The sequence below is a fragment of the Megalops cyprinoides genome, chromosome 15 (assembly GCF_013368585.1).
Source record: "Megalops cyprinoides isolate fMegCyp1 chromosome 15, fMegCyp1.pri, whole genome shotgun sequence".
NCBI lineage: Eukaryota > Metazoa > Chordata > Actinopteri > Elopiformes > Megalopidae > Megalops > Megalops cyprinoides.
The window spans coordinates 11560306-11572700 of NC_050597.1; the positions used below are offsets into that span (position 1 = coordinate 11560306).

The window sequence follows — 12395 nt, forward strand, 5'->3', positions numbered from 1 at the left end:
GGGCATGCCTCAGTGAATACATTGCTGCCTTTTGGGAAATCCATATTTATGTGTCCACAGTTAAATGCAAATGTGTTGATATTCACAATGATTATTCATTAGAATGATGTGTTTTACGTCTCCAGTCATGTGTAGGTAGAAGGTGGATGTCTAACTGAAAAGGTGGCAAAAGTGTCATTTATAGTGCTGCTTGGTCCTCTTAGAAAGTTCACCATGATGTTGAAATTTTGTGGAAGACTTTGGTGCATGAAGAGGAACATACCCTACAGAAAATGGACTGCTCACATAGAAGGCAGCTGATGTTTGCATTTGTACGTTCATGCCCATTTATGAAAAAGGCTTTTTCATTGGGTCAAAAAAAAAAGCATGGAGAACAAACCAATCGAACTGTCTGGGCCGAGTTCTCAGATATGAACGCGACCGCTGAGGATTGTGGGAGTGGAGAAGGGGGGACTCAGAAACAAACGGAATTACGTCAGTAGTTACGTCAGTACTCGTTTTAATTAGCCTCATTAATTACCCACGCACTTACCATACTTTGTTTTCTCATCCGCGGCAGTCTGCGCCTTAATCCCGCCCTAAAGAGAAAAATGGCATGTGTGAGAACCCAGAGTTATCAGGCGCTGTATACAGAAAAGCTGAAAACCTGGATTTCTCTCCTCGTTCCCCTGCTGTTACATAAAGCACACATGGCCACCTGTGTCTTCTCAGCGTACACATGTTCACATGGGCAAGTGTGTTCTGACAGAGAACAGCGTGTTTAGGTGTTCTGTCTCTATGAGAGCATCAGTCGGAATTGCCTTTCTCCAGCTGTCTGAAGTAGATATCAGTGGATATTGGAGTATAAAGCTGGAATCCCAGTATAAACTTTTATTTATTTATTAATTTTTTTAATGAGCATGTAATGGTGCTGGCCAATGCAACACACATAAAAACACAGAGGCAGAGAAACTGTTACAAATCATGAAATTATTTTATTTTACTACTTAGTTCTCAGCCCAGCTAACAGCTGCAGCAGCAACACACCTTAAAAGTTTTAAAAGTGTAAGATCATTTGGCAGGTGTGACTCATTGTCTAATGGCTGGTCTTTAACACATGCACACATACACGATTACAGTTAAGTACTGTGTAATGAAGATGATGGAAGTAGACAGGTTATTTATTAGTAATTGGTAAGAATCCTCAAAGAGTTGGGATTTACTCTGCTGGGCAGTGGCCATATGACAGGAATATGTCTCCTGAATCTCATGATGTGGTAATTCATGCAGGGGTTATTTTGTAATCAAGCTTTGTGTGAAGTGCCTGTTCAATACCTTGTAAAATTTATTAATCTCTTAGTCTTTATTGAGACATGTTTGGTTTTGGGGTTACAAATAGAAAGCCCACAAGCGACCTTCTGTGTCTAGTCTGTCATTGGCTGATCATACGGGCTTCATTCCACAAAGACAGTATTAAAGTAACCTCCTCCTTTTATGTGTCTTAATTTAGACAGAATAGCAATAGCAGTCCTTGTTGTAATTGCTGATATAGGCAAATGGGACAGATGAACTAGGATGCACAGGAGAAAGTATTTGTATGGTGTCAGGTCTGGATTTGCAGTTTCAGGGTTGCACATTACTATAGCATGGTTATCATCAGTGTCTGAACACTTGGAGCAACACTTGCTTATATCTGATGAGAGGAGCATGGGGAAAACCTGCTCCTGGGACTCACTGTGTTGGCCTGCTGTGTGCTCTGTTTGACGACTTGTAGTTTTTATAACAATTCACGTTTTGTTTTATGTTACAGTGAAAGAATAACTTACGATGGCTATGAGAAAAGATATTGTCAAACCACAGCAGAAGCAGTAACATTGTCATGGTGCTATTTTTATTTATCTGTCAGCATTGTGGCACAAGTGTAGCGGTTTTCCGCTCCTAAACACATCATATCGACGTGTACTTTTTTATGGGAAAAGCAGTTAAAAAACACATTTTGGTTATGTCTTAATACAAACCAGAACTGCAAAGAAAATAATATGATGTAGAGGAGTGTCCCTATGGTTTTATGACAACTGACTTCCCACATGTGTAAGTGTGCTGTAGATAGAGGATGGTCATGGGATCAATTAATCAAATTTCATCTACCCTGGCAGCAGTGCCACAGACCACTTTGTCCATAACAACAGAATGATGGGTGCTTTTAAAAAGACAGAGGACATTAAAAAGATAATAAAATGACCTGGTGATACAGAAAGTAGTACAACTATGTTAATATTAAATGGCTGAATGGCACGGATACAGTAGAATGATATAAACCCCTCATGCTGATAAATTAGTTTTATGTCAGATAAAAGTAAGATCTAGGAAGACAGAATAAGGGTAACATGACATAACAGCTTTTAAATGGAATTCCAGTTTCAGTAAATAGCCAGGTATAACTTAATGTTGTTACCCATAGCTCAGAGTTGGCTGTAAGTTCAGCCACACCTCTCATTTCTGTCTTAGAGAATTTACAGCAGGTAATTGCCAGTACAGATAAAATCCACATGAGTATTAAATGAAGAATTCAGTAAAGATGTAAACAAAGAAGTATGACATAGCAAAGCCAGCATGCACAGGACCATCCCAGGACCAGCACCGTTTTAAAATGCAAATGACCTTGAGCCGAGATTATTCATGGAAGCTTTCATGTTCCTTTAGTAATTATAAAATATAAAGGACTGACTGTAGACCAGACAAAGTGCCTGATTTCCCAGCTCTGCCTTAATCATAGCTCATAATGGGCTAGATGAGATTTTAGTTTAGGTTTACCATATATTGTATCAAGATGGGGTCTGATGTCTCTACAAACGTTTTGGGGTTCTGTTTTGAGGCACTGCCATATGAATACTTTTTTTTTTTTTTGAAGACGGGAAGTGTGTCATTTTAGTGATATTTTTTCATATGGAAAAGGGCAACTCTTGAAATGATTTTGATGTGTGCTTCAAAAGAAAGATCAGAGTCATTTTTACACTAAGATCTTGGATTACAACATTATGAGCTGCAGAAAGCCCATCTGTGTTAAGTCATCTGTAACTTGAGTCGATTGCTGAATATCTGATAGTCAGTTGTGTCAAATGCGGCACTCAGATTGAGGTGACCTAGGATGAGAGAAACGCAACCCTGATGAAGGAGAGAAGTATACTTTCAGTTACTTTGGCAAGAGCTGTCTATGCCGTATACTGATTTAACTCTACAAAAGCATATTTCTATGCATCTGCAGTAAGATAAGAAAGAAATTTCAAGGCTGTCTCTTTGTCAAGGATTTTTGAGAAGGGAAGGTTTGAATTAGGACTAGTTTTCAAGGTTATTTGGGTCTAAAGTGGGTTTCTTTGATAGCAGTTTAATTAGTGGTCATTTTGGAGATTTTTACAGATATGCTCAGTTGATAAAGATCTGTTGGTGTTATTTATGACAGCCTGATACAAAACAGGAAGAAGTACTTACGGTCATGTTTGAAATTGGATCTGATGGACTAAAGACTTGTTTGCGGCTGTAGTTTGGTTCTGTCCTGCTTCAGGGGGAAGGGAAGTGAATCTCTTAGGCTTGGAGTACAGATTTCTGATGGAATGTAGGACATGCAGTTGTTGAATAGAAAAGATAATTCCTATTATAAATATGGTGCAACAGCTAGTTGTTTTGAATCTATAATATAAGACATTGCAATTGTAAGAAATTTTGATATTCAATAAACTACAATAAATGCTTGTGCATAGACAATGTAGCATACAAGCCGCTGAAAGAACACCTGTTCTTTATCAGATGCGTACCAATTTGAGAAAGGTTTGTTGTCTTTGGCAGTGATCTTGGGCTCAGGAAAAACAGCTTTAGGGTATTTCTGGGTTGGAACTGGAATGCTTGGGTAATGACCCGTAAGCTTTTTAAAAGCCTAATGTCTCCTATTTTTCAAAAAGTAAATTAAGCCAAGATCTATTTACATACATTGATTGTGAAGTGTGTTGCTAAGGACAGTACCTAGGATTCCTTTCTTCTTATTTGTGATAAGCTCCTGGTAGGAGCCCCCCACCTCCCTTTTTTCCAGGCATACAGTTTTTGTGGTTTTTTTTTTTATAGCTTTCATGGAACGCTGCATGTTAATTCAACAGAGTTTAGTGTAATAATTCTCTCAATAAAAACAAGTGTGAAAAATCAATTAATTGTCATTGCTTCAATTAAAAAATACACCTGATTGAGCCAATTTAAGTGTCTTGTTTTTAAAACTTGTGTTCAGTTTCAAATTAGACATTTTTTGTGACCGTCAAAAGCTGGAAATGATAGAGGATAGCTGGGTATAAAAGCACAGTTATTATGTGCTGTCATTCTTTTAGTAACTTTCCAAGGGCATGATTCACATCAGATTGACTTTGTGTAAATGAAAGTGGTGAATGTGTCATCTCCTCACATGTGTCTGGTTTAGTTGCATGTCTGCCGTCTTAATCAGTGAAATGATCCTCCTCTACCCCTCCCTCTTTAACCCGGTCCTGACATGAGGCACACAATGACAAAGAGGGTCATGCAGGTGTGATTTTTCCTCTCATTGCTGTCCCCGCTTCTTCTGGTCTTTGTGGGGCCATTGTCCAACAGTAGTGAGAGCTGCTTTGTGCATGCCAGGAGGCCAGAGTTCAGTGCTGAAGAAACCAAAACAAAGATTACACCTCTTGACACCAAAGTGATAGCAGTCAGTGTTTCTGCCTTGTCTGCATACTCGGCGGCTGCTCGTTTGTCTTCCCCCCTGGCTTCTCTTCCGCTCTGAAGATGAAGGCCTGAGCACGGGGGCCATTGATTGGCTGACGGAGCAGGGGCCGCTTTGATCCTGTCGCTGAAGGACTCCATCTTTGCAGCTGTGTTTGTCTCCTCCTCCCCTTTGTCCGAGCGCTAAACACTGGAACTCTGTTTTTTTTTTTTCCCCCCACAGACTCACATTTCAAGACTGCCTCCCGGAGCTGTCGCTGGGCAGTCGCTGGCCATCGAGGGCGGGGTGTGTCGCCTGGGGAGCCCAGTGGACTGAGCCCCGGCTCTTCCTCAGCAATACGCGCACTGCGCCCAAACCGCCACCCCCCCCACCTCTCCCTGCCCCCCTGTGCAGCCTCCCAGCAGTAATAAGCTTTAGCGACTTTCACAGGGAGACGTTAACGCGTGGCGTGGGCTTCCACTCAGTGCACTATAGGACTCCCTGTGCAACTCCTGCAGGAATGCTGCTCCCCACAGAATCCCCAGCAAGTCCTCACCTATGGTTCCACCTGAAGTACACCTTTCAGTGCATCTGTTTCCAAAACCTCTTATGCACCGTCCTTGCTATCTGTATAAGCTACCATTTTTGGACAGGGTGGACATTGATTTTTCTTTTTTTAACTCTCTTTTTTATTCTCTTTCCTTTCTATTGCTTGGTATATTATTGTTGTTGTAAATTTGCTTTTTGAATGTCGCACTAGATGAGTGAAAAGCTCTGTTCTTGTGTTTCTGTACTTAGCTGAAGAGATGATATGTTCCAGAAAGGTTCAGGAAGGTTGCATATTCTTTCCTCACTAATTTATTCAGAAAAGACTAAATGCAATTGAATTGGGAAAATCCAGGGATGTGCGTGTGTGTACATATGATTATATATGATGTAGGTGACAATTTTGTGTATAGTAATTACTCATTACTTCAGTTCTTAGTTATTGAACTATATTTTATGTATAGTTAAGAGTAAAGTAATATACATTTAAGTTTTAGGTACATGCCTCTTAGGAAAATTATGTACTACACATAGCCATGGTACAATAGCCCCTTAACATGCCACTAATACATAGCATACGATTAGCAAAAAATAAATTAAAAAAACCTCGCAAATGCATCCTCATAATCTGTATGTGAAAAAAAATGCACTTTGGTCTACCTATCACTTGAGGTGGGCAGTCCCTGGGGTGTACCTGTTACTCCAGGTTGGTGGTCCCCTGAGTGTACCTATCACTCTAGGTGGCCAGTCCCTGGGGTGTACCTGTTACTCCAGGTGGGTGGTTCCCTGGGTGTGTCTATTACCATAGGTGGGCTGTCCCCTAGGTGTATCTGTCCCTGCAGGTGGGCTGCCGCCTGGGTGTATTTATCACTGCAGGTCAGCTGTCCCCTGGGTATGTCTATTCTTGCAGGTGGGCTGTCCCCTAAGTCTACCTGTCACTCCAGGTGGGCAGTCCCACGACTGTACCTGTTGCTGCAGGTGGGCAGTCCGGTTTCACTAGGTAGTAGGGTATAATCACAGGAGTGCTCAGGTGGTGTCAAATGACTCTTCCAAACAAGACTGTTACTGACTTGCTGAAAAACACAATTATATATTTGTATAGTCACATTTACAGAGGCCTGTATTTTATAATGAAGAAAGAATATAAGAGATAATAAACTAGATATTTATAAATATCAACTGGTGCTGTTATGCAAAGTATATAAAATGTGAAAGGGAAGAGAACTTTTAAATGCTCAAGGGATTTTTCTCTGCATAACCCATAATGAAAAAAGTTGTAATATTGTGTCTTAAGTTGCAGTTCATTTGTTCAATATTATTAACCTGCTCTGCTTTTAATATCCTGTTAATTGGATGTATAGAAGTTAATGTATATATGATTTTATGCTCACTTTGTATGCAGCTTTACATTCTTGTACTTGAAATGAGTATGTAACGGGATCAACAGTCAAAAGCTATTTCAAATGTGACTGTGTTACTCTCTTAATGCTGTGCTCAATAAACCAATAAATATCTTGTGGTGCTGTCAAGTTTCATTCTTATACTGTTTGCATTTGATGCAGTCTTATCTGATAGACAAAGTCTGTACTGTCTACTTGCTTTGCACATTTTTGTATTGTTCTTATCCTCAGTTAAATACTATTTCTTTTGTTCTAAATCCCTTGAACGTATGCACTTTTGTTAGTTCTTGATCAGCAGTGCTTTGAAAACACAAATACTTTAAAAATAGAAATACAAATGTGTCCGTTTGCAGAAGAGAGTTTGTTTTTGAGGCCCAGCGTACAGCGCTAGGTTTGTGCCTGTCCTCCCATTGGTCTCCTGGTTCCACACATCATATAATCTTAACTGTGGGCTGCCAGAGATTTATAGTCTAGAAATAAATTATACACTGGACAATAACCTAGAGCAAAAATAGACTCTCTCCAGAAAAGCTAAAGTGGGTGAACATACAAATGATTTAGTCTGATGTCAAATTACAGATAATTGACGGCCTTATGATAGCCTTCGTGTTGAGTCTGTAGGGATTTTTTCATCCGTATGTTGCTGATTTATTTATTTTTTTAACATCCTTGAAGAGTGCTAAAAATTACTCATGTAGTTCTGGCTACAGTTCTATTGTTATTGTTTTGGTGGCTACAGACGCAGGGAATCACATTTCAGTTTTGATTTGATCGTGTATTTAAGCTAGCCAATGCATTATGTATGGTTTTGGAATCCTTCAGTGGATGGGTGTCCTAGGGAATTTTCACAGTGGTAGAGGCCAATCAATTCTTTTCATGCAGGAGGCACAGAATCACATGAAACATGCTGACACACAGAAAATCAGATTGCGTTCTCTGAATGCTGCCTTGAAACCCGTGTGACATTATGAACTTGTCACATAACATTAATATAAAAAGGTTTCTGTATGTCACAATCACAAAAGTGGAGAGTAGCAATATACACAAACATTTATAAGAGCTGGCATGTACACACTGGGTTTACACAATACTACTGAATAGGAATAAAACTGCGAAGACAATGAAAACGCCTGCACAAGAATGCACAATATATATATCTTGCACTTCTATAGATCAAAAGAAGTTGCGTCAATTGCTAGTTAACTAAATGTCCAAAGTCAAAGGAGGTTACTGGAAGGGGTCGGCGCCGTTATTTTTAACGATTGTTTCAGTCTCTTCTTCCACCCAAGTTTGGCCAGCTGCTAGTTTTGGAACAAGGCCACTACAGTGTCTTCAGGGAATGTGCAATAGAGATGTTTATGCGTATAAATATATTCGTGCGTTCTGAGGAAGGATTCTTCCTTGTCACTATCGCATGCTTTCTCCCCCGAAGTGAATCATGCGCAGATGATATCCCGCAAGCATGCCTTTCAGGTGGGAGATGTCACATTCCTGCCCCACGCTTAACACATGAAATACAATTGACAGGATAGGACGCTGGGGGAGTTTGGGAGGGGTGGCGGGGGGTGTAGGTGGGCCTCTCATTTGAAGTCTGAAACTCACACCTGCCAGCTCAGCTGGTCTTCTGCTATTGGTGGCAGTTTTCCATGTCTCCTGCATTCCAACAAAACTGAGCGGTTCGCCCCCCACCCCCCGCACCCCATTACCGCTGTGCGTTTACCTTTCATCTGCGTTAATCTGGGCCCTGCGTGAACCGCCATATCACGTAGAGCGCGGGGGCCATCCGCCGGTTCTGTTTGTCTTCTCCTCCTGAGCTCCTCCGGGCACTGAAAAGGGCCGCCGCCTCTTTAACGCGAGACGGGGGTCCCCAAAGCCGCTCAAGGTGTATCAAATGCTTCTCGCTCAGCACAGCCCTAAATCCAAAGCAGACCGCGGCGCAAATAAAGATCAAAGGCAGCGGCCGGGCCAGCCCGCGCAGCCGTCCTCAGATGCCAAGCGCTCCTGTCAGAGTAAATCACGCTGGGCCCAACCTCCTGGCCAGCCCAGATACGACCTGCCCCTGTGCTCATCCCCAAATGCTGCTCCCCGACCCCCGGGGCCAGTCCTGCCTTTGTCACACAAGGGCATGTCACCGCTAAAAATAGCCTGATAGGTTCTGCCCAGCCGTTACACACCATCTCGCTGTTAAACTGAATCCACGCTGTGACAGTCAGCTTTAGAGACAAGGGTGCTACTTTCCCCCAAAAGGCCCGCTGGCCCATTTTTGTACAATTTATGGCACTTTAAATTGCATTTGCCTATTCATTGCAGGACTATGTGGGGGGGGGGGGTTTGTGTGAGTTCCTTTGCTCATTGTTCACCTTTAACACTGATGATGATACTATTCTCAAATACAATTTATGTGTGTGTGTGTGTGTGTGTGTGTACGTACATGTGTATGTATGGATGAAAGCCATCATGCCTTTTCCCAAAGGTGAGTTATTACACAGCTGTCTGGTCCATGGAAAGGGTAAGGTACTTGCATGTTCACAAAGAGCTCATTTCAAGATACTGGGCACTCTGTAACCATGAAAGCATGTGTACATGTGTGTCTGTGCAGAAGTTTCTGCTTTGTCCCGTGTGGCAAGAGACTGTGCAGTGACCTGATGCACTGCATGATAAAGAAACCATGACCGTTATGCAAAAACTTACCTCTGTCTATAAGTGTAGATTCTACATTTAAATTCAAGTGGGCTAAGCCAGTGGTGTCGAGCCATGCCACATACAGAAGGACCTCTCTGTCCCAGACATTGAAATACCACTGATACGGACAACTGCAAATATTTATTTAGTGTGGGATGCCAGTAAAGCGCGTAAAATGTGAGCAGGCGTGTTTATATCGCCAATAAGTCTCCGAATCAAAATAACAAGGCAGCCTTCATAGTCTATAAAAGCGCTGAGGTCTGCTGTTTGGTGCTGTGTTAATGATCATCCCACACAAGATGACCGAAGCAGCAGAACAATATGAATCCATTCTGCGAAGAGGTAAAAAAAAAAAAAAGGAGAGGGAGAAGCTTAGAGCCCTGTAAACTCAGGCTGGCTTTAGTCCCACTTCTTTTGTCCTCACATCATCTTGTGTTAGCACCTGATCTGTAACGCATATGTGTGAGTGCATTGGCTGCCTGCGCATGCAGTGTCCGCAGCACCAGCTTGTGGAACTACTTGAAACCTCAGGTTCTCACCACAGGTTGTGACGGTATCCACAGCAGTTTGTCACTTCATGGCCTCTCCCCCCGGGCTGGTACCCATGTTTGTCCTCCACTCTTCCCTATTTGACATGCGTGGTGGTGCCCGCCACTCTCTAGCCACACTCTGCTGGGGTTAAATGAGGCTCCGCACCCAGCTCGTCAGTTACTTGACCTATTTGTTCAGCTGCGCTCCGGGTGCTTTTTTCCCCCCTCCCCCACCCCACCCTCCTCGCCCCCCGCGAGGGAATGGTGGGCAGGGCACCGGCCTGTGCAGGCCCCTGGGTAGCGGCAGCAGCGGCGGCAGCAGCGGCTGCAGCAGCGGCGGCAGCCAGACTCCCCGACCCCGTGGTCCAGGTCAGCTATTCCAGATTACAAGACGCGAAGGCAGCCTTTTAATTACGTCTCCCAGGCAATAAGGGCCCTGCGGCGCTGCGGCCAGACACTTCCTGCAATGTGCAACACCACCCATAAAGTGGCAGAAGGGAGGCTAAAAACGGCCTGCCACATCTGCGCCGTGTCACAAGACAAAGATCTGCCCGGCTGCCGCCGTGTAGGCCCCGTCCGCGGCATGGCGAGGTGGCAGTCACCGGGCACAGAGGTGCGGGGGGCCTCATGTGGAAACCCTAATGCATGCTGACAGTGAGGAAGACTTATCTATTTATACTGCTTGTAATCCCAAAGGCTGCTTTTACAGACTCATTTCCATGGTCTCAGTCATGGCGCGCTTTGAAGCAAGAGCAGAGACAGGGGAGGATGTAGGCAAGGCCGGCAAGAAGTCTGTTCCCTGCCTGGACGTTCATAGCTATCAGCCTGGCCGATCAACCCCCCAACCCCCACCCCCATCCAAACCCCCTCTCCTTTCTCAGTCATAATGGCTTTCGTATGGAAGTCACGCTTGATCGCGCGGCGGGTTCATTATGGGATGTTACTCAACCGTGCAGCGCGATACAGCCCGTTTTGTGTTTAGACCTGACCATGTGCAGGAAGAGCTCGAACCTCGGGGTCCAGCACATACCTTGGTGGGCTCCAGTCAATCGCAAGGACACCACCAGTCTGCCAATTCTGCGCCCCAGGGCTTGTGTGCCTTTCTCCCTGTTCGCCTGCACCATACATCCCGTTGACAGCACTGGCTTTCTGTTCCCTGACCCATCTCAGTACCTGCACAGAAGCCTCAGTTTACATAAGCAGTTAGCACACGTGCACCTTTGGGGAGCAGCTAGGCAACTGGCTCATATTTACATCTGCATGGAGGATTTTTCTTCATAGTAGCTGGTCTCTGGAGCAATGTGTGACTGTGATTCTGGTGGAGAGAGAAGGAAAGGTGTGAGAAAACCCGGACGACTGTGGACAACACGAAGCCCTTCCAGAGTGGGCATCTGATGCCACGCTGCCTAACCAGAACCTGACATGTCACAGGATGAATAAGCACCTTCCTTTGAAGAGTGAGGCCTTGACAGAAGACTCTGATTAGATAAAGATCAGTTTGGCCTTTTACTCGGAGGAAACTGTAATCTTAGCCCTAGCACAGAGGTGCTTTAAAGGAGGTGATCAGGAACAGACATGGGATGGAAGGAAAAGTCTCACAGTCTACAAAACTAATGCATCGCACTGCCCTCTAACTGTAACCTGTCAATTATCCCCCAAACTCCAAAAATGCTGGCCTTTTTCTCACGAGACGTGTATGTTGTCCTCTGCTTGTGACGCCTATATATGCAGAGTAAATTGTAAACTGTTCAGCTTTTTTCTATTTCTTAGCATACAGCCAGGTTTTTTCCTCACACATCAGGAAACTATGTTACCACTGGACAATTTAAAATGACATCATAGGATTTTATCACCTGCCTCATTTGTTAACCATTTTGGACGGGTGCGCAATAGGTGTGCAATTTCGTTCTGAATCATCTGTTGCTTATGAACAGCTCAAGATGTGAGGCCTGTTATTTGAACCCAGTGGACATGTCTGCCATGTGCTAAGTTCAAGCATTACCCTGGGGACCACAGAGGGGGCATGCTGGAAACCTTCCCTCGTGGATTCAGGGTTCTGGGGCACTCATTCCCAACCTCCCTCCCTCCACAGGAAAGCTATACCTTAATCCCAAGGACAAGGGAGAAATAGGATATTACTGGAGAGTAAATTACTGGAGTGCTGGATACATTTAAACAGGAAAGAACAGGCTAAAAACGAAAGCCCTGATATTGATGGACACCCACGTCCCTTGTGCTTGTGCTTCTTTTCAATGCATTCTGGGAACATTAGACATTTATGCCTATGTGGCCACACAGTTGCATGTTTGGTTGCTGGTACACCGTACTGCTGTATAAAAGTATAAAAAGAGGAAAAAATATAATTGGTGAATGACCGGGGAGACACTTGTAGCAACATGGTCGACAATATTGGGTTCTAAACACAAGGCAGGTAAAAAAGGGGCTGTTCACCTACAATAAAATAAAACAAAATAAAGCCCTTGGGTGAAGTTAGTAAGGAGCACATCAACCTTCCATTTCTTGGGAAGTGTCGCAGTGTATGTG

At 43.6% G+C, this 12395-nt stretch overlaps 1 protein-coding gene across 2 annotated transcripts in view; it reads left to right on the forward strand.

Moving 5' to 3' along the window:
- Positions 1 to 5304, forward strand: part of tasp1 (taspase, threonine aspartase, 1) — a 42728-nt gene extending 37424 nt beyond the window's left edge. For both annotated transcript variants that reach the window (XM_036546854.1, XM_036546855.1), the window contains exon 14: positions 4937 to 5304. In XM_036546854.1, coding sequence (XP_036402747.1) covers positions 4937 to 5029 — 93 coding nt within the window. In that variant the 3' untranslated portion in view covers positions 5030 to 5304. The remainder of the gene's footprint in view (positions 1 to 4936) is intronic.
- The last annotated feature ends 7091 nt before the right edge of the window (positions 5305 to 12395 follow it).